Source organism: Hetaerina americana, unplaced genomic scaffold (assembly GCF_022747635.1).
Source record: "Hetaerina americana unplaced genomic scaffold, ioHetAmer1.1.p SCAF_1, whole genome shotgun sequence".
Taxonomy (NCBI): domain Eukaryota; kingdom Metazoa; phylum Arthropoda; class Insecta; order Odonata; family Calopterygidae; genus Hetaerina; species Hetaerina americana.
Window position 1 is genome coordinate 100056447 of NW_027286069.1, and position 22982 is coordinate 100079428.

General features: G+C 36.6%; 1 protein-coding gene across 1 annotated transcript; it reads right to left on the reverse strand.

Moving 5' to 3' along the window:
- Positions 1-6973: 6973 nt before the first annotated feature.
- Positions 6974-22288, reverse strand: LOC139695298 (juvenile hormone esterase-like). The gene is made up of 10 exons (XM_071593999.1): positions 22017-22288; positions 17610-17756; positions 16875-17061; positions 13456-13641; positions 12990-13183; positions 12327-12498; positions 11603-11784; positions 10835-11009; positions 7827-7959; positions 6974-7715 (listed from the first exon to the last, which is right to left on the reverse strand). The coding sequence occupies exons 1-10, from the start codon at positions 22242-22244 to the stop codon at positions 7502-7504; spliced, it is 1818 nt and encodes a 605-aa protein (XP_071450100.1). The 5' UTR covers positions 22245-22288; the 3' UTR covers positions 6974-7501.
- Positions 22289-22982: the final 694 nt, after the last annotated feature.

Consider the following 22982-nt stretch of genomic DNA (forward strand, 5'->3'; position numbering starts at 1 on the left):
AAATGAATTTTATAAGAAGGAAATAGGAAAAAATCAACACATTAAAAATTAATCCATCTCGAAAAAGGCGATTCTTATTGAAATAATTTTTCAATACAAAGAAAAGATGAAAGAATGATAAGTGCAACTTTAGCATGAAACTTTCACATTATTTAGAATAATTTAAATTTTCATTAGTTTTCATAATGATTTATTTATCCCCTAGAGATATTGATCAAGTTCTTGACATAAAATTTACTGTGTGTAAAAATACTTTTGTTAACTTAAAGCGAGGAATTAAAGCCAATTCTAAATTTACTGAAATTATTTTAATTTGGTTTAACTACACTCTTAAAAATATTCACAAACTAAGCAGGGGGTGGGGTAGTCCAATGGGCAGTATGTTGGTTTACTGCCCAGGAGGCCCGGATTTGATTCAGAGTGATGCCTCCTGAGACCCTTAGTTTATTAACGGTGCCATGTTTTACAGCTAAGTTTTCATTGTGGAATGATTTTTTAATTAGGCAAAATATTTCACAATAAAAGGTACAGCATTTTAACTAATATTATGAAATAAAAAACCTAACTTTTAAATAATGTATTAGTTCATCGGTAAATGAAAATTTAAAGCTGCTATTGGAGAGACACTAAAATAAAGCCACTTCACTTCTCAACCTGGCCAAAAAAGGATGCCTGTCAATACACACTACAACAAACCCTTCCATTCCACATTCATTCTATATCCATGCATTCCACCCTAATATATTCCTACATTCACCTGTCTTGACTAACTTTCTCTCCTTTAATACACTCAATATCAGGCTTGGTTGCATGGAAATTTATTTTTGAATGAAAGGACAATGCTGTGTTATTCCCACAAAAGTATTATTTGCTACTTCTAATTCAACACACAGGCGTCATCTTAAGGTACTCAAGGATTATGACTTCGCATTGAAACTAGTTGTCCCAAATGTAAAGTTTTGTGGAAAATATATAGTAATCTTTTATTCTTGGCTCTAATACAATGTCAATGTGTACATCATTTTCTACAAAAGACAAAATATAAATAATTCATCATCGTACCTATGATACTTGAGAAGTGAGTGAAAACACTTGGCAAATTGTCTCAGTAGAGCCAGAGCAACCTTAAGTTGTAAGTTTTTACCCTTATTTTCTCCTCTCCTCAGCAGGTGGACATTTTTTAGTTGATTTCCCTGAAATAGGCCTACGGTGAAATGACGAGGGAAGCTTGGCATGTTTCAGTCTAGGAGTGACTTCATCCTAAGCGCATCTGCAGATAAAGCAAATTCAAAATAGTATTTTTTTTAAGACAAACAAAATTAAGGAATTGGTGGCAAATTTCACCGAGCTTGAACGCGCCGGGAAGGTTACTTAGTATGTTTTCCTTATAAGGATTCCTCGGAAATACATTCCAGTTGCTCGCAAACCCGACCCTAGATTTGAGCGCACAGCCCCTGCGCTTGGATGGATAGCGTGATACTAATTAGGGTGCCACCGTCGCGTACGAAGGAATGAACTACAAAATTCAGGTTGAATTTTTATCCACTCAATACGCGATTGAATCTGCAGTCCCTCAGTGTCGAATCACATGCCAGGCGAGGGGTAGACCAGAAGGAGGTAGTCAGATTATAAATTGTGGCGAGCCTACAATGACGAAGAATTGGACGCCGCAAATCGAAATTTCAATGTGTGCGCACACAAGAAATGGAAGCTACCGCGGCCGTGATTGCAAGCTCAATATTGCCGAAGATCGACAATATTTGTAATTTTAAGGGAAGTGGCCAAAAGCAGAGGTCATTAGCGCCATCAGGGGTGGATGAAAAAGAAGGAAGGGTGGAAAGAAACCCGACGTCGGCAGTGGTCCACTCAAAGAAAGGCGCCAAGGGTTCCGCAGTTTAACGTCCCAAACGACGGACGGTGTGCTCACTCAAAAAGCTCTCCACAAAGCACCTTCATCGTAGGGATTAAGACACCACTGAAAAATACCTGCCGCCTCTAGGATTCAAACTAGGACCGTCTGGGTGGGAAGCCAGTACGCTACCCACCACAAATCCCCATCCCCAGCGATGAAAATTACGGGACCATCATCATAAATACATCCCCAGGACTATAACCAACGACAATTGATGCTAGCTGAGGATCGGATTTACCACCTACTTCAACCCTTTGCTCAGTGTATGCATATACGAGTATAGATTCCAGCAAGATAAAGCACATTTAAAAATAATTTTTGTAGGCCGACTACATACATACTAACATGCATCGGACAGATTTGTAAAGTGGCCGTAAGATGTAGATAATCGAAACCTGACAAGTAGAAACGTGATACACTTTACACGTTTATGAAGAAGCCTAATCTACCACTGTATGTTTGCACGTGGGTTTGTATTAAATCGTCACTCACCAATGATATAGAGCCGCCCGTGATTTCAACCGCTTAGTCTTCTCCGGAGTAGATCGACGATATGCTCTCGCGGGTTCCACGAGCTCCGGGTTACCGATGAATCCATCTGCTTCGATCAGCTGGCTCATCCCAACTCACTAAGCGAACTGGCGAGACCAAATGCCGTCGGAAAGTAGGGAGGGGAATGCGGGGTGGGGCTAGGGGGGTTCATTGAGTGGGAGACTTCGCACAAGAGAGAGTGAAATCGAATTGGGACGATGGAAAAGGGGGCGGAGGGAATCGTTAGCCCATTTCAATTCCGAAAGTGCGCATTTCGCGTATCTTCGCAGGGCGTTGCACTGGAGCGAACTGGAGTACTGCAGTTAACCTCTCCCTTCTTCAACGAAAGCGTGGGTGCCGAGTGTATACTCCTGTGTTTGCGACTCTCTTGTCAGCAGTCGCAAACACAGGAGCATGCAATGAGTTTCATTCAACTCGGCTTCGCACTCTTGACTCGTGTACTGTTTTTGACAAGGTCGAAACGCTTTTTTTCCGCTGTTCTTTGTAAACGTCTCCCTTGTCTCCCCCCCCTCCTTTCTACCCCCCTTATCCCTCCCCCCACGTTTCCTCCCACTTCCACTTTTCTCCTTCCGTAATCTTAAATGTATATAAGATTGCTCACAACTTCAGTTTGTTACCTGATGGTGATGTAATACAGCAAAACCCGGCCGTAAAATAAAAATAAATTTTATCAAGTGGAAAAGTGCTACGGCCAGTTATTCATTATGTTCGAATTCCACCACATCACGCCTGAAGCTACTCAATTTGCACATGTGGCACAATAAATTGAAGGAAAATATTCAGTGTGTAAATATTCTTCATACTCTGCATTTTCCCTCACCATCTCAATTGATGCATTCTGAGGTTAACCCTTCATAAGAGAAACAGCTATGCACTTTCAAAAACCAGGGCTATGGCTATACAGTTAACAGAAACCTTGGCCGCAATACTCACTAATACACCTAACCAACTCAACTAAGTGACACCATTTTACAAGCCTTTGCAGGACAGTTGACAACCAGAATAAACAAAGTCTAAATGCAAAACACCACATCAATAATTTCCATTCAATAACCAGTTTAAAGTCCATAAATTTGGGCAGAAACTTTAAAATCCTATATCATCCTTTTCAAGAAAAATTAGCAGCATAATCAAGAAAAAGGTGGCATTTGTCCTTATTTCTTTATATTTAATAAAGATTGATGGGAAAACTCTTCAACCTTTAGTTATTCCTTAACGAAGGAATTTAATCTATGTATCCTGCTATATTTTTTTATTGAAAATTGATTTTTTAAATGCGTAAAAGAAATTTAGTGATTATATTAGATTGACCTTGCTGCATTCCAGCATGAAGTATAATTCATTAATTAATGCATTTCTTAGCATCCTCGGTAGCATTGATTCTTGGGTGTCTCCTGTTTAGGCTCGGGTAATAAGTTTGAAAATATTTTGCTCATGTTCATTGGGATTGTTCTTGAATGTGTTTTTAAGTTTGGTTTTTACCTTTGAAGTTTGTCTGAAATGGCCGTCCCAAGTGACCCCTTGCAAATACAATTGAATTCACTGTATTATTTAGTAGAATAAAACATATAAAATAATCCGATTAATCACATACCACTCCTAACCCAACTCCAAGCTATAGCTGAAAAATTTAAACACAAATCATGGTATCCATGGACTGAAATGCGATGAGCGAAACCTGGTTCAACCCAACAACCGACTCCAGAGGAAACAAACTTGAAGACCTCATTTGACCATCCAACTTATTTATATTAAATGAACCTGGTGAACCACAGACATTTCATAGCTTAAACGGAGCCTCTAATATGGACTTAACTATGATCAGCGCATCATTACTAGGAAATTTTCCGAGCATGGAAGGCCATAGGAAACCAGATCACTAGTGACCACTGATTAATCTCCTTTAATATTATAAACAATAAAAACAAACCACCTCCACAGTTCGGATTCAACTTTGGAAGCACAAATTGGGAAAAATTCAATGGAAAATTCCTAAAGAAACTAGCCATCATCGATTGATATGTACTCTGGACCCCAACAACTGAGAATATTGACCTTTGCAGAGACAGGTTAACTACTGCAATCAAGGAAACCATGACCAAAAACATACCAAAATACAGTAAAACAGAAAACCAACACCCCTGGTGGACCGTGAAGCTGGAACACTTGAAAGTGAAGGTCAACAAACTATATTCTGAATACCAGAAAGGTATAATGGAAGACAAAAATATCCTAAGAAGCAGATACAAGGTCAAGCTAAAGGAATATAAACTTAAAGTGAAAGAACCTCTAAAAACAAATCATAGGAGAAGTTCAGCTCCCGAAACCTCAAAGCAAATGCCTTGGGATTCATTTTGACGTTCTTAGAAAAAATTACGCTTCCAACCATCATTCGGACTACCCTTAGGGACGATGCAAGCATTCCTTTGTTGGAGGAAAATATCAAGCTCTCCCTTGAAACTTTGCTTCTGGACAACACATTCAACAACAAAGAATACAAACAAATCAGGAAGGAATCTAAAATAATCACGGAGTCTGAAAAACTTGATTCTTTCATGGAAGAAGATGTTCTCCAAGCAATTGACCAAATTAAACTGAAAAAAGTACCTGGACATGACCAAATCCACAGCCTGTTATCAAAAAACTTGTAATGACCATAACTAACTTTCTAGCAAATATTTACGACTGTCTGCTGCTATCATACTTTCCCTGACACTTGGAAATCAGGAACCCTACATGCAATTGTAAAATCAAAAGAAAAAGACCATGCAGATCCCAGCTCTTTTCATCCGATTACACTCCTCCCTGACCTAGGGAAAATATTTGAAAAATTAATTAAAGAGAGGATGCTAATAATTTGGGAGGGCATGCTAATTCATCCTAATCAATATGACTTCAGGAAAAACCAAAGTACATCCGATGCAATCAAAGCCCTCTTACACAGCTTAAATAATCAAAGTAAATATACGTTAGTGGTTTTCATTGATATAAAAGGTACCTCATTGCAAAGTTTGTTTGAATTTGTTTGGTGGCCTTCTGTCCTTTAGGAATTTAAAACCCCAAAAAATTCCATTGACTCTAATGAGACTTTTTTCAAATTATTTTACAAATGTATGGGCCATGTACAAAATCAAAACCACTAAAATGGAGCAAAAAATTGTATTGGACAAATAGAACAATGGGCAATAGTTAATAAATGTCAACAACTAAGACAGAATACATGGTCTTGGAAAATAAAATTTCATTTGAAGCCGATTGTTAAAAATCTAAAATTGCAATATCTGACGCCCATCAACTTTGTATTTGGGAATTCTGTTAGATGAAAAATTAACTTATCAGGCCCGCATTAAGTTCAAAATCAGTAAAACAAAAAAATTTTTCAAGCTACCCGCAATTATTGCAAAACTAATTTTGGAACGGATGTCCTTCCAATGATATACAAAGCAGTAGCAATGCCCATTTGGGGTCATAAGGTTAACTACAGCAGAATTGAAAGAAAACTTAGAGAAGCACAAAGACTCTGCCTCTTAGGATTTAGCAAAGGTTACTCGACGATCAGCATGGATGCACCAGAAAACTACCTCTAAAATACGAAATTATGAAGAGAATTAGCATAATCGAAGTCAAATCGGGCCAAGGCACAAAATACTTCAATTCCGAGATTGAACACAATCATGCCCTGAGCAAAAAACAATTAAAAGTAATACTCGGGGAACAAACAATTTGTCAAAGGAATAAAGACTGGCAGAATTCTGATAAAGGTATTCACACTAAAGAAATATTCCAAATCCTCGGAGATAAAATTTAAGCTAATTAATCAAGTGACATAACTCCTATCAGGCCACGGAAATTTTGAATACTACCTAAATGAAATAGGAAAATCAAGGACTAATCTATGTAGTGCCTTCTTATTAACAGATGACACCGCTAGGCATAGAATAGAGGAGTGCCTACAGTATGAATAACCCTGACATAAAATTTGGCACAGCATGACATAAGAAAACCGAGATGCGTTAGATTGTGCGATCTCGCCTTAAGCATATTCACCAATTATAGAAAATGGCATCATACAATTTGATAATGGTAGCAAAAATACACAAACTGCTTTCTAATAAATGGCATTCATTAAGTTATATTGAATATCGGTGAACTTATTCATTGTATTTGTATACACGAATCGTTTAATGCAATGTAGAGCTTGTTTATTGTATAAATAAAGTTGTATATAATTGTTGCTGAAACTTAATGTGCATAAATGACATTGTGAATCTCAAAAGTTGGATAATTCAGCTTTTATTTGTATTAATTGATTGTACTATTTGTATTAAATTATATTGTATATTAAGTAATGCAGGGGAACTAAAGCAAAAGCAGAAATCCCCTGATAACATGTATATTCTGTTTAAAAGAAATAAACAAGGAAGGTTTGGAAGGAGGAGGCAATGCCTCCTTTCAAGCTCTTCCTTTTTTTATACCTCAATTTGATAAAATATGATGAGAGACAGACAATATTTTTAGAAACATTTATTCGAATTAGATGAGGAGTGGCAGGTGGGAAACAATGGGTCAATACAAATATTAAAGGAAGTTAATGACTTCAGTATGAAAATTCTTTCATCCTCTCCTTATAATAGTCACTTTAATATGTTTGCAAAGGTGAAAGACATAATGATTTTTTATTATTCCCCATTTTTCTTCTATTTATCTTGTTTGTTTGGCAGTGAAACAAAAATAGTTCATTCATTGCATCTATCTGTCCTTTTATTCTTTTGGTGGCATATTTAAGATGTCAAAAGTAAAATCCTTGGAATTGGAGAATGAAAGATGGAAAAATTAGTTAAAAACTTTTTATAAAAACTTATTCCCCTACTTATGTTCATTTTTAAGAACCATTTAATATACCTATGGACAACAAAGAGCTCTTTATTGCCTTCAGTCCAACAGTCTCAAATGTAATGAAAAATATTTAGAATACTGAATCATCACATCATCATTCTTTCATTGCATACATAAAACTTTCATGTAAATGTTCATGCCTCACAATTCATCTCTTTTCTTCTCTGAGACGTAGTTTTCATTCTCTTTCAAATTGAGGGATTCCCAAAATTTGTATCGAGCAAGGTATTTCTCTGACAATGGTGAAATTTGCATTCTATTTGAAGAGAGGCCTAAGTGGAGACAAGGAATGCTATCTGGTTTTACTGGCTCCCATTTCACAGGAATTAAATCATCTTGGACTGGGGTTGGATTTCTGAAATCATAAGTAGAGATGTGTTAATTGATACAATAGTTACTCCACAAATTGAAAATGGATTCATTCAACTGTTGAAAGGAAAATCCATCATCAGAATACATAACTTACCCCACTTCAGCAAAATCAGTCCAAATTTTCAGCATTATTTTAGACATGTGAATGTCATCATCATCTTCTAAAGGCCCTTTGATGAAGTCTTTCATTGGGAGCAGATACATTAAATCATCACAGTGAGCCACTCCTAAAATAAAAAAAAACTCGTTTCATCTCCTTGAAAATGAAGAAAAATTAAAATGAAATATAGCTAATCTCAAGATTTGGGAGATACTGAGTGAAATTCAAACATATTCACTCATCTACTCTCATTCACAAACAAAGAATAACTGCACTCATGAATAATGCATCAGAACAAACACTATCATTTGCAAATATATTCTATTGTTTCAGGCTTCACTTCGTGGAAGTAATTGATATCCATTATTAAAATAGAAAGAAAGACTCGTACTTTTCCACGGAAAAGCTGTTCCTGAAACACGCCATCTTGGATTTTCTGGAAGTCGGTTCCTAACCCGGGCGTGTAGGTTTTCCTACGATTGGCCGGTTACTATTTGTTATTGTCGATCAACGGACCCGTTCCAATGCAAACTCACGCGTCGACTCAAGCAGTTTCTAAGGTTCGCAAACTTCGATTGTTATTGGTTGCCCTCATTTGTTTTAAATTTTGTCGTAAATGACGTGGTTGGTGCTGGCTAGACGTACGTCATCCCAGGTCACCCTTCACACGAGATTTTTTATAAGTAAACACGTGGTTTAGGTACCGTATAATAAAATCTGTGGAAAAGTACGAGTCTTTCTTTCTATTTTAATAATGGACTATCATTTGCATAACCTCTACATCACAAACATCAGTCAGACATTGAATATGCATATTCCTGAAGAGTTCTCCAACCACTTCAGGAATTAGGGACCACAATGGCATCAAGCTACAATTTTGTATCAATAATTCTAATGCAATAGCAAGTGATCTACTTATTCAGGAATTTCCTTATGTATTTTTACCTTATTTCATTCAAATAAATTACTGTGTAATTTGAAGCTATGGACAGTCTTTCAGGAAAGCCAATGGACTTTAAACATTCATTTCATTTGCTTTAAGATCATGTAGCATGTTCATTTTAATTTTTCTCTGTGTTTCTCTCGAAGCTCAAATATCTCCTCATAAATAGGTAACTTTATTTTACTTATATAACTGTCAGACTGAAATAATTTTGGAGATGGCATGAGGGGAAAAGGAATTTTCATTAGATGAAGAACATAATGCATATTTCCACTGTTCTTTATTTTCATACAACTAGTTTGAAAGCTTAGGTTTCATTGTCAGGTACCTGATGATGACGCCTAAGCGTTGAAACTAGTTTTATGAAAATAAAGAACAGAGGAAATAAACATTGTGTTCTTCATTTAATGAACATAAACTTCCACAAAGTTGAGCCTGAAACAATTTAATGCAAAAGAAATCTTGTCATTTCATAGCTAAAATTACTACAAATCTTCTTTCTTTTTATTTATTTACCTACTGAGGAAAATCTCTACCCTTCCACAGTTAAAACTTGCGCAACACTTATCATATGTAGTAAGCACTACATATCATTCCACTCGTGAATTCTTTTAATTGTAATAATGCATTTGTATTAATCTGATTCATTTTGTCTTGTGTGTTGTGTGGTGTTTTATATGATCTATATATATTCACCATATGTTCTGTAATAAATGAAATGTATTATTATGTATCATGTCAAAGAAATTGGTCAGGTCATTCATGTTCTGAGTATAGTAGAAAGATTTATTAATTTTCCAATTTTTGGTTTTACCCAAAAATCCAGGAGATCTTAGCTGATTTTTACTGCATTATTTTTGGCTCATTTGACCTTACATATTGATTGAAAGGGACATATTCATTCATTTTCACAAAATTAAACAATAGTATGCAGTCAGAAGAATTTGAACAGAAATGATATGTTTGTTTGCTTTCTTCACCCTGTGGGTTTTTTTTTAAATGAATAAGTTTAAGATAAGTTTTTTATAGAATAAGATAAGATCTTAAACACCACAGGTCTTGTGCAATCCCATTTATTTTTATATAAAATAAAGCAGTAATCATTTTATTGCTCATCATAGTTATTTCTATGAGGATGTTAACTAAATTTACCCAAAATTACATTTTAAATTTGCATGGTGACCATGGAGGACTTGGAAGGCAAGATTTTAGCCATGACTGAGATTGGTACTATCTCTTTTGCTCTACTGACTCCGCTTTTCCAGAAGCTGCTACAAAATACATTGAAGGACATAAAGTGAAACATAGTTACAGGCAGTTGATAACTAAAACGAATGTAGGGTTAATTTGTTAATTAGATGGGCAATACTGCATCAACAAACCATCAACAACATCTCATCTAAGGTTAACCCGAATGTTAGTTTGAGATGTGAAGGTAGTTAGATAGCATAGTCAGTGCTAAGCTCAATGACATGTGAAAGTCAGACATTCACACATAGGGGGGCTGGTTCCTATCCTTGTGCCACCAATTTCTGTTGCCCAGAGAGATCTAGTACCCGAAAAAGCATACGGCTTGGAACTGAGGGCTTGAAGCTGAGTGTTCCCAGAGGCATCACGTGGAATATAGATCATGCATATGTCTAAGAGTAGCCTAAATTCAGTGGCAAACCCTTTGCAGTTACAAGTAATGGCAGTATCAAGGTACCTAAATGGGAATCTTTTAGGAAAAGTCTCAATTTCAATTTCCCATTAAAATATCAAATCAAATAAATTGGTAAAATCAAAATACAGGCCTCAGCAGTCAATGTGTAAAAAAATAAATATTAAAAACACACTTATTTCATGAATAAATTTTCCACATTTTTAATGAGGGAATTTCATTTTGTGATTCTTCTATCTAAGAGTTTGATAGGGGATTTCAGCAGTTTCATTACGCTCCAATTCTTGTCGTTATTTGTTGATTCTCTTTTATTGAAACTCTTTCACTTGCACAGTTTTAGTATATTTATCTCTTCAATACTAAAATATGTTTGGAATTTAAACCAAAAGATAAACTTACCCCAATCAATCAAATTATTTGATGTTTTGTTCATCATAGGCATGCCATCAAGTAAGGAAAATTTCCCCCGGTAAGAAAATACATAAAAATAGGCTTTGAAGGGTATGCCAGGGACATTTGCCATCAATTCAAATGACGATTTCAATCCATTCAGAAACATTCTGTCGTTAAAGAGCTGAAAAAAAACATTGAGTCAGAAAATTTTCAATCAGACAGAGTTGATTTGATTACCATGAGCACCCTCTTAATGCAAGCAAAATTACATTGGTGCTACATATTAGACACCAGTGGAAAAATTATATTACCACATATTTTGCTGTCACATACAATGGAATTCTTGTCCCTTCCCGAATTAATACTTATAATACATTGTCTGCAAATTCAAAATATGACATTGTCATGCCATGTTAGAAAGTATAATGTGTATAGCACAAATATTAGGGATATTAAAAAACTATTAACACAGTCATCAACCCAAAGTTTGGTTTTTTAGGTAATGGTAAGGTGCACCCCATACTAACATCAGCGTAGGGGGACCAATTCCTTTCCCTGAGCCGGTCATGGTTTCCCCGGAAGATCCAGTACTCAAAAAAATCACACATTTTAGGTAGAGCTGAGGGTGCCCAGGGAGGCATGCTCAGGAATCAAACCTGAGCCCTTCAGTCAGTAGTCCAATGCTTTACCCCAGGACTACCACATCCCCTTATTATGAATATAATCTACATAATTCAACACATGGCAGGCCATTCAATTCCCCACTAAACTTACATCAGTTAATGTTTTGTGAGTCTCTGCACCAATAATCTTGTCTCCAAAGTAGAATTGACGAATTTTTCTGGAAACTTCAATGGGATCATCTGCAGTTTCTTCAAACCTCAATGCAACTGGACCCACCTTTTCTAAGAACTCTTCTTTCAATTCCCTTGCTTTCTTCTCATTTGACAAAATTGCTGTAATAAAATGAAGACATAATAAAATGTTGGTTAAATCAAATGATTTATTCATGACTTGTCTTAAAAATTATAAATTGTCATAATGACAGAAATCATGTACAAGGGGTATTCAAGAAGTAAGTTTTAGTGGATTCAAAAATTAAAATCTTTTAATTCTAAGTACAGAAAGCTATATCTGTACTTAGTGTTGTCCTTCCTCTTTCTCTTAATATGATCCACATTGCTTTATCGTCAACTATTGCATACACATGTTGGCTGTGAAACCATACAGCATACAATGATGATTTTGTCCATATAATATAACATATTATGATTATTATTCTTCTTATTTCTTAAAATCCAAGATCCTAAGTCTGGATTTTAAAAGTTTATTTTACAGATGCCTTGTAATGTTTTTATTGTACTACTACAAAATACCTTCCCAAAGAAATCTTTTACAATGATGAAAGCACATTAACTGGGAAGATAATTCCCTTACACATTTTCTATTGAACTCAACTGCTTAGAGTGTATATTCTCTAACCCATTTTTGTACTTGCCTGCTGTTCTCATGGCTCCATCCTCACTAGTTAGGCCAGCAATCCAGTTTACTGGATTGAATTTGCCGCTTTTCATAAGTTGATAAGGGTGTTCAGTAATGAATGGCAGTTCATCATTTCCTTTTTTTTCGATTGTTGGACTAAATACTAGCAATGGATCAATATCCCATTTCTTCAAGAATAAAAAACAGAAATTATTCATATAACTTCACAATGAATAGCAGATGGTAAATAGCAGGTCAGTGGGCTGATTTCTTTTAGTAAAACTGTGTCAGCCTTTAATAATATTTTACTTCATTAGACCAACCACATTACTTAACAAGCCTACTTCAGGCAAGAAAGGCTAGTATAGCATTCCTAAATAGGCTAGTTCCCTTGTTTGGGAACATGATACTTGTACAGTAAATTCAGATTTATAAATCTGGATAAAATAGGAGATAAAATACATATTTCATTTTGGCCATATTGTATTAATTGATAAATGAAAATGTATGAGACCGCTTTCTACAACTAGACCATGCTTTCTGATATGAGACAAGGTATGGTTTAAAATAATTGAGTATCACTACATGCAATGCATACTGCAGTTGACTTCATCTGCAATTGAAAAGTGGAACACTATAATGTTATTTAACACTCAACTTACTTTAAAGGATTACTTACAAGAAACTTCTCAAATTGTCTTGTTATCTCAATTGAATCTTTAGTCCTCAAGCAGTCAACCATAACTTGACTTCCTTTGTTTGTAGGACAATTGACATAGCCGGCCAGAGTTTTTGCATGCTCAGGAGCATCCCTTGCCAATGCCCATGAAGCAATGGCATTTCCACTATGCGATATTCCATTCTGGAAGAGTCCTTCAAAAGGAAAAGAATTTATTGGAACATGTTTTGCCACCTGTCAAAGCCTTCAATTTACATAAATATCAAACAATATAAGATACAAGAGGCAATTAATTTGTAGAATAAATATTCTCAGAAGATTAAATTATCCAATACTTTTATTTGGGCCGACCAAAGTCATTAAATAACAATGACTAAAAATATACATTAAATCTTGCTCATTAATTTTCATCTTTTAAGGTGTTCTATGTATTTTTTAAATTTATTTATAGATGAATAACAATTACCTTTTGACATTGGTGATAGTATATGGTAATGAACACTGGCTCCTCCGGCACTCTGTCCAAAAATGGTGATCCTGTCATGATCTCCTCCAAAGGCTCCAATGTTGCCATTGACCCACTTCAGGGCAAGTGCCTGATCCTTTAGACCATAATTTCCAGGCGATGCATTGTCAGCAGTGCTCAAAAATCCTATAACCAGTTAAAATGTCAACATTAAATTATGAGCACTCAAAATGCTGGGAAAGATAGGCAATGTATTCCGTAGGAAGCTCTGTAAAGTATATAAAGTAGGTAAAAGTGCTTTGATATAAAAGAGACTTCAATAAACTGATATAATATAAAAACAATGAAAGCAACCATTTGATTGGATCTCTGATGTTCTCCAGATATCAAGAAGTCACTTAATAGTACAAGTTAGAAATCAGTAATTTTTTTGGTTGCTTTTGTTTCTCTGTATGTTAACTAATGTGATATCAGTATGTTTCATAGCTCTCTCATTACGTAGACCCAGTTTTACCGTAATAAAAGGTTCTGATAGCACGAGGGAAATTAAAAATTCTCAAAAATACATTCTCTAATTTGTAGAAAAAGTGTTCAATGGCTCTGTTTTCAAGATATATTAGCACTCTGGAGGAAAATTTGTAATGCTCCTTAGATACCAAAACCAACAGCACATCAACACATCCAACTGATGCCTTCTGGTTCAGATGTATTTTCAAAGTCACTCACAGTTGGAATGAGTATACATGAGCTTAAAATCTCAACTAAAGAACATATAAGTAAAACCTACAGCTCTATTTCAGTTCATAGCCCATTCCTACATTTACCGCTAATTAATAAATAAAATATACAGCAAGGGTACATACACACAGACATTTTAGCATGTAGTGAATAGATAGGGCAAGTGGACTTTCATAGTGTGACAGGGTAGCTCCTCTACATATATCAAATGACCATTATAATTCAACTATTTTATGTCAATAAACTGAGAATTAAATGCTGTTGGGTTCCTGCGGCCATATTATTCTATTTGGTTGTCTTCTCTTGAAGGTGGATTCTGGATGAACACAGACTAAATATTACTAAATTTGTAAGCTTCCCCTTACAAGACACCCTGACATTCCACAATACATTAAACCCTTCTTCAATTCTGCATACATTACATGCAATTATCCCCTTCATTACATCTGACATGAATATTCTTTTCTTGCTCCTGCCTTGTTTTCTCTATGTTCTCCTCACTACCACAGTTTTCAACATTCCATCATTAATCAAAACTCAAATGACCTATGCATCTTTCCTGCCTTGTTTACACTTCTCCCAACAACCATCTGTCCCCACCCATCATCAATTTCTTAAGTTTGTTTTCCTTTCCATCCATTTCACTTGGACCATCCTTCTTCACACCCACATCTCAAAAGCTCCCTCATCTAAGCTCTTCATCTAGTTTCATCAAGCAAGTTTCTATGCTGTATGAAACCACTTCATATTTAAATGTTTTCCCTCATGCTTTCACCACCCTTTTCTTCTGATCATATGCATTGAAGATTATATTCATCATAAAATCTAATTAACAACCTAATCATAGGACAAACACCACATTCATGGTCAAGGTAATATTCAAATTTAATAGCTCTTATATATATGTAAATTGAATCAGGGTAAGATTGAACTAAATTTACCTGGGTTTTTGTATTCATGATTCAACAGAAGACATGTTCTGCACATTGCCATTGCTGTCTTTTTATTGTTTGAGTTCATTGCAGTCATTGTACATTTGATGACTCCTGCAACTCACTTTTTTGAAATTTGGGTGAAAAACACTTATCATCATGAAAATTTCAGAAATTTGGGGTTGTGTTAATGGTCTTGCTACCTTCACCTCATCAAACCCTCTGTGTTGTACATTGGAAATCCAAGAAAGTGTTGTACCAGCAAGTCAATTTTTCCCAGCGCCAGTCATAAATGTTATTCATTCAGCATGAAAAATAAAGTCCCTCTTCAGTGGCCAATTCAACAGGATGAATATTCCAACTATGAGAAAGATAGTTGATATTTAAGGCCTGTATAATTCAGATGTAGTAGATGAAGAGAATTGGGATGCATTTAATAACTGGTACTAGCTCAAAAAAGCATATTAAGCCTCTAACAAAATAATTTAGGTGGGTAAAATTAAAAGCTACAATCATTGTATGCACCTAGATGGGAAGGATTTAATTTGGTGAAGATTAGATCCAAGTAAAAAATTTATGCATATGACTGTTGGTCCATATGGACCCATAATTTGTGGTCACAGGATAATGTCCCAAGCACTACTTGAGGGATTGAATATTCCACTGGCCATACAGCATATCGTGCATCACACTATGCAAGGAGAATTTCAAATACCTAATGTTCAGGGAATTAAGCCCAAAGGAATTTGATTGCATTTAGCTTCCTTTAAGCCAACAAATTTTCCCTAAGATCTGTCATCACTTTTGAGCAGTATTCTTACTACGGCTGAAAATAGTTAAAACATCTCTCATAACTTTGAAAATTAATAAATGCAACCAACTAAATATTGTAAAAACAGTCTAACTATGCTTTACCGAAGGTCAGAACATATCCTATGTATACAAAGGTGAAATATAATTGACAGTGGAAAATACCAATGTGTTTCAAAACTTAATACTAGTAATAATCCATAAATATTTCATATAGGGCAATGGATTATCACAAAAGGCTAGCGAGAAACACTCAGGAATTTAGAAAGTATTACTATGGCCCAAAAGTTAAATGATTTCCATAAGAATGTATCACATGCAAAGCAAAACTTTATACGAGCCAGCCTATGAATAAAAAATGTGTTGACTATTTAAAGACTACACAAAATATAAGAGTAGTAACGTACGCACTATTTTGCAAAGAGTATGAGCTTTGCAGACCTTGGCACACAACCATATGCCAACAATTTATGAAGCATTGCTAACCAGCAAGTAGGTTTCTTTAAGGGTAGTGAAAGGTTACATTTTGTTCTTGGGAACTTCCATTATATTGGTTGTTCAAGACAACAGCTTCATCCTCAGCCCTTGAGGTATCTTTAGATCAAAACTGACCCAGAGTAATCTCTTCAACTGGGGGTGAAACTTTGCCAACAAAACATCCTTTGCCATGGATATTCCTGGACAAGACTAAAACATTCATCACTAGGTTTTGGGGAAGCCTTCATGATAATCTTTTAGGGTTGATTCATTGCCTATCTAAACAAATGAAAAACCTTAATTAGCTATCTCTATTGCCTTTGTAAGTACACATTCACAAGGTGTAACGCAACCATTGTTGGTAAATTGAGCTTCATTTAATTGAGAATATTTTAAATTTTGGCAATACCATCAATGAGTACGGCTATGTGATAATTATTTTATAAATTGAAAATATCATACCAAATGCAGATAATCTATAGTTCATGGTGACCAGAATGACATCTTTATCCAAGAGTAGTTGAGGACCAAAGTTGTTGCTACCACCACTACCACCTAACCAGCCTCCTCCATGAATGTAAACCATAACTGGAATCTTTTTCCATAGTTTTCCTTCTTTCTCTGATGCTTTCACATGGTCTAATATGTCCTGAAAGTTATCAAAGATAAAAAATTCAAATGCTGCTTCTTTCACAGGCATGCACAGATAAACACATTGGCATATTTTTATGTAATTATTACTAAGAAATAACCGAGACATCTGAATAAAATTTATTCTGCACATTGATGAGTCAGAGATTTGATTACACAAATTACACCATTCAAGATGGAACAATGGTATTGAATAGAATTAGCTTATTTCTACAATTACAACCTCAAAAAGGTCAAGAAATGTTTGGAGAAATATATAACTCTGCATGGTGACTATGTAGAGAAGCCTTTAGAACAACAAATAAAAATTAAGTTTATTTCTCGATTATTTTTATTAAAAATCAAAACTTCATGATACCTCCTTGTGAAAGGTGAATTTGCAATTTAGTATGATAATTCATGAATAGTTAAGGTTTTGATTTTTATAACATCCCATTTCATTATTTCAAAAATGTAAATTTTACAGCACAATGTGTTCCAAAACATTTTTATGATAGTACCACTGGCAGCATTGCATTAAAATTGTGCTTGAATTTAATTTCTTACCAAAGGTACATAGACATTTAAAAAGAGGCAATCTTCTTGTCCAATTATGGGTGCATTCTCTAGGAAGATTAGGTCTTTTTGAATGCATACAGGTGCTTCATTAGTAGCATCTAGTACTCCTTCCCATATGTTGATTGGTACTGGTGCCTAGAAAGGAATACAATTTTTTGAAATTTAGTTTAATCATGAATAATTGTCAAGGGATAACGCATTAAATTACACTATACCATAGTTTATCTAAAACACTCAAAATCTATGCTAATTAAAAAAAATTGGATAGCTTTCAATTTTATTACTTAAAGGTGTATTGACGGCAAAATATCTTTTTGTAATAAGATTATAGCATAATAAAATGTGATCATGCAACCCTTAATGGCCATTAATTTAAGACCAATTAAAGGAAGTGGTAAATGCGTCATCCTTGTTTGAAATTGATTGGTAACTGCCAAAGTCCCAAATATCAACAAGTTTCAGATAATAATTCATTTAGACATAAATTATTAAAAGACATATGATTGCAATGAATATTATCTTGGTACGGCACAAGCTTTAAAGACTAGCTACAATTAACTTAACTTACATATGCATTTAGGAAATGTATGAGGGACTGATGAAACGAGGTTCATGAAATGAGCAATATTCCACAAAATAATCAATTTTGGACATGGAATGGAGGCAAGATTGTGAATAAATAAAGATCCATCAGAAGCAGGAAGAATATGCATACTCCTATATGAGTTAAAGCCATGGAAAGGACTTAGTATTAATAATGGCTTACTCTTTTCATATTCAGAACTTTACGTTTATTGGTTGTTACTGAATAATTTCTCCATTCAATGGAGAAAATAGTTTGCCACAATCGTAGGAATTAGAAAAGAAAAATGAACAAAAATGGTAGTGCAATTACTTCCACTTTGGATTGAAGGAATGGCTGCAAATAGTTTTCTGCAACATGATATGACATCGACCAGGGAAATCATTTGTATTTGTTGCTTTGATCTTCCCCATTAACCTTTTTGGGTGTATATTAAAATCCAAACCGCAGTCATTTCAATGAAGGTAGTTCGATCAGTGAGGGTAGAGCTCACCGAACACTATTCCCAAGAGTATTTGAAATTCACGCATCAAAACGCTAATAAAGGGGGTCAGTTTCTTTCCCAGTTCCCAGACTGTGGATTCAATGAAAGATCTACTAGCTGAAAGATCGAACAGCTTATGTGGAGACGGAGGTGCCCAGAGGTATCACTCTAAATCGAGCATTCAAGTCAGTAGCCCAGAACTCTACCCATTAGATAAGCATGCTCCTAGGGCCATGTCTATTATTACCAAACAATGTGAGGTGAAAGAGTCACATAGCAAGAGCAACAAATTTTCTCATCACATGGGAATAAGTGTTGCTCTGCATGCTCTCTGGTGTTACCCACACACGCACGAGCTAATTAGCCCAGTACATTTCGGTGGAAATTTAAACGCCCTTAAATTCAAGACAAGTTTCAAGCCACAGATAATGAGAAAGTAATTAATAGTTTGTGCCCCGGAAATATTCATCCATGCCAAATCAGGAATTTGAGAACACTTTCCCAACAGATTCCTTATCAGGTGGAGTTAAATAAAGAGGCAGGAGCTATCATAGCCTAACGCCGCTACTTTCACTGGAAACTAGTGTATCGATTTTTTTATACCTAAACAGCCAAGCTGATATTGCAACTAAATATTCAAGTGATTAATCTATTAAATCTGGCTGCACACGAGATACTGAGAGATGGCATATAAGGCATTTTTCCTTTAACACAGCATTATACAATTAGCACACCTTTCCTAATTATTCCTGCTTTGAAGTCCGTAATGTCGCATGACACCTATGTTTCTCTGTTTCGATATTCTTATGTTTATGGTGTTGGTGTAAAAATCCTCTACTTTGCAAGTAATTTTTAATGTACATGCATTCGGATTAAAAGACGCGTTAGAATGATGTTATGTGCGGATTAAAAATGGACGCTCTCGAGCAATTAGAGATTAGAAGGCACTTGGTGAACCCCAACACGACACTTTGTAATGAGCAATTATTCCCATACCCCTCCCCACTCCTCTCCGAGAAATTAGCCTGGAAATGGTCAAAACAATCCATCAACGCACCTGCGAGCCCCCACCCCCCTCAAATCCTTCCAACCCTCCCCGCCCCCACTCTGTCCTGAGGGTATATATGCTTGCTCTGTCTGTTTTGCAAATTTGTACCTGATGATGCCGCAAGTCGGTGAAACGCGTCGTGCCGTATAATAAAATCTGTGGAAAAGTACGAGTCTTTCTTTCTATTTCAACAATGGATAATGTATGTTTATTCAGTAAGGTAGGTTATGTCTGCTTCATTTGTTATTTTAAGAAGGGGAAGCAATAAATATAGGGTCTGATGAGACTATCTCCATGGTGGTAAGAATTATGCAAACGCGAAATTTCCAAAAAATCGTAAATTAGTCGCGAAATTCTTTCTGCTGGCAAATAATTACATATTCGTTTGCTGTGATTACAGGGTAACAATCCGAAGAATGCTCGCGGTAAACTAAGGAGGATCTGGAACTCTCTTGATTCATGAGAAGTTATTAAACATATACGGGTCATATTTCATCATCACAACTCTTTCTCCCGTCTCCGTTCCAAGTACTTCAGTATTTCTTAAGCTGGGGCGAAGACCCTCTCACATAATGTCAGCAGCAGAAGTGCTCATCTACTGATCCCGTACATTAGCTAACTCATACGATTTTTCTTTGATTATCGTCACTCAAACCGCTTACATAACGTAAGCATTCCCCTAATTCATACTGCGCTCCTCCAACTTTTGTGGGAGGGAATTGTCAACAACGCTGCCATTCCTGAGAAATAATTTCTGAGACTTTCTGTAATTTTTTGGACACTTTTTTGGTCACCCTGATTACATTATATTTTCCTAAGTAATGTATAGAAGGTGACATGAGTTTATAAAGACATATTATCTATGATAAATGTATCAGTATAAATAAACTGTCAGAGAACTACGGTTAGATCCATTCTCAAAAATAAGATTTCTATACAGGCTGAATCTATTATGTAAATTTGAAGAAGACATTTTTCTGAAGATATTATAAATGCACTAAAACCACGATTCTATGATTTAAGAGCAATGACTATAAGATCATATTCATAGACTGGGGCGGGTTTAAAATGTATTTTTTTCCAAGAAATATTAGGGACAAGGATAGTTTTCATCGAGGTCATTCATTGGACAGGGAAGTCTCATGGTAATAAATAGAATAAGATACCTCGTTGTAAGAAATATTTGTTTGTTTGTAAACGAGGATTTTTATTATGCATGATGTCGAATATTTGATAAATGCTTTGAATTATCGCATTAGTATCATATAGAAGTACAATCAACACGATGCTTACTTTCTACCCCATACCAGACTCCCAATTCCAAATCGCGGGCGACCGTGAAATCGAGCGTTTCATGAGATACCCTTTGTGGACGTCGAAGGGGATCGGCATGGTGCGGAGGCTAACGTACTCGCTTCCCACCCTGAGGCCCTGGTTCGAATCCCGGCGACGACAGATATTTTTCAATGGTGTCACGACCCCTACTTGAGGTGCTTCGTGGAGAACACTTTGAGCGAGTACGCCGTCCGTCGGACGTTAAGCTGCGGACACCTTGGCGCCTTTCGTTAAGAGCAGGCTAATACCGCCGCCGGGCTTCTCTCCACCCTTTCCTATCCATCCCTAATGGCGCAAATGACCTCAGGTGTCGGTCGCCTCCCCCCAAAACTACTGTTACTCGTTCTGCTAAGGAGGCGTTACAAAAATCGGGTCGGAAGACTATTACCGAAGCTAATGCAATGGGGCGGAAAAGATAAGAGATGACAGCTTAGATGGACTACCCATGTGCAATCAACCTATGGATCCGCCTATGGATACGCCCAGTGATCCGACACCTTAATGATTGAAGACTGCAACCAATGCGAGCTATCAAGTGCACTTTTTGAGGAAGGAGCGCGATTTTTCTGCATTTCCCTAGGAATAATTGCATTCATTTGCGTGTACGAAGACCCGTCGGGTGACTTAAAATTCCAGACCGATAAAAAAATCGGAAGATCCTCAGCCATTTAAAAATTTCGGTGGGTGACTTTTTTTATCAGATGAAAAGCAATGTATTCACTACCAGGGATAGATTGTCCTTAAGTTGTGTAGCCCATATGTTTGCGAACATAAAAAATCAGCCAGCACCCTTGAAATGTTCTTCAGACTAAAAAACCCTGGGGAAATTTATCGTTTGGACACTTGCGAGTGTCATCAATCACTTCGGTTTTTTCGGCCGATTAAACATTCGGATCCAATGCACGAAACTCACGCCGAGCGAGATATTATAAGAAGGGAACTCACCCTAAAGCGGAGGTCTCCCAACGGCGCCTCTGCGTAAGGTATCCCCCGGTACGAAGCGACGACCCTTCCGCCGCGGGTCCTCATCAGAGAACCCGTCATCTTTCCCTGCATCACCTCCACGACCGGCGGGGAGCCGGCATCCTCGGCGTACCCCCCGGGCGGCCCCTGGAGGACGGCCAACCAGAGGACGACCCCGGGGAGCACGGCAAGGCAACGTGCGAGAGCCATTGCTGCCACGAACACTAATGACGACTGGGAGGAGTCAGAGGCACTTGGATGGAAGGCTCGGGAGGGGAGATCTCACTCTAACAGCCACCCACCCCCTCCCTGTCCCTGCCCCACCGCCAAACCGGCACGCTTCCCTCCCTCTTGCTCCCCCTCGGCGCCTCCCTCTAGTCCAACTGCATCCAGCGGGCAGCCACCGACTTTATCGCGGTGTCTGTTCCCAAGGCCATCTGGGAGAACCTGTCGGGTTCAACCAGTGGAGTTGTTCCGTTCCGTGATTTTCTGTGACCACTGGAAGACGAGCTTGAAGAGCGGCACACGAACTGGCGCCTTATAGCGTTAAAACTTCCTGCCTCCGGTATGGCTTCGGCCGACAGGAGTATGAGAAATCACTGCGTTTAAATAAAAGTATGTACGTGTAGTCCCGTTAAAAAACCACTATCAGATTGAAAATGATTGGACCATGAACTTTGAATTTATCAATGGAGCATATGCTTGATGTTAAATAATGTGGACAATTCGCATGTTCGGCAAAAGAAATATAAGTTTTACTTAGAAGCCCTTGTGAAGTGGATAAAAATCGGTATACAGCATCCTTAGTTCGAATTCAAAATAACAGTGGCCGCATTTGCACACAAAACACAGATTTGAATTGATATAAGTTAATATATATTTAATATTACCGATTCGTCCATAGGTAAATTGCTATTACTGTGAATCTTGGAATCTGGCAGTTTTATT